This window comes from Fukomys damarensis, unplaced genomic scaffold (assembly GCF_012274545.1).
Source record: "Fukomys damarensis isolate Sample0158 unplaced genomic scaffold, DMR_v1.0_HiC HiC_scaffold_7, whole genome shotgun sequence".
Classification (NCBI taxonomy): Eukaryota; Metazoa; Chordata; class Mammalia; order Rodentia; family Bathyergidae; genus Fukomys; species Fukomys damarensis.
Window position 1 is genome coordinate 4558189 of NW_022900919.1, and position 292 is coordinate 4558480.

General features: G+C 69.5%; 1 protein-coding gene across 1 annotated transcript in view; it reads left to right on the forward strand.

The window, feature by feature from the left end:
• Nucleotides 1-292, forward strand: part of Ndn (necdin, MAGE family member) — a 2607-nt gene that overhangs the window by 934 nt on the left and 1381 nt on the right. Inside the window, exon 3 of the mRNA XM_033760988.1 lies at nucleotides 21-259. Coding sequence (XP_033616879.1) covers nucleotides 21-259 — 239 coding nt within the window. The remainder of the gene's footprint in view (nucleotides 1-20; nucleotides 260-292) is intronic.

Consider the following 292-nt stretch of genomic DNA (forward strand, 5'->3'; position numbering starts at 1 on the left):
CCCGACCCACGGGCGCGCAGGCGCACTATATATCTTGCGCCACCGGTCCGCCGCTGCGGAAGGCGCTGAGCTGTGCTCCTCGCACTTCCTCTCCAGGAGTCTGAGCGGGGTTCGCCAGTTCCAGAAGCTCCAGTTCGCGGAGGCCTTGCCCTGGTCAGACGGCGCAGCGATGTCCGAGCCAAGTAAGGACCCGCGCATCCCCAACTTTGCGGGAGCGGCCCCCAGGCCCCGGGCGCTGGGCAACCTCGGGGGGGCGGTGGTAGACCCTCTGCTGGCTTCTCCCACGGCGCTC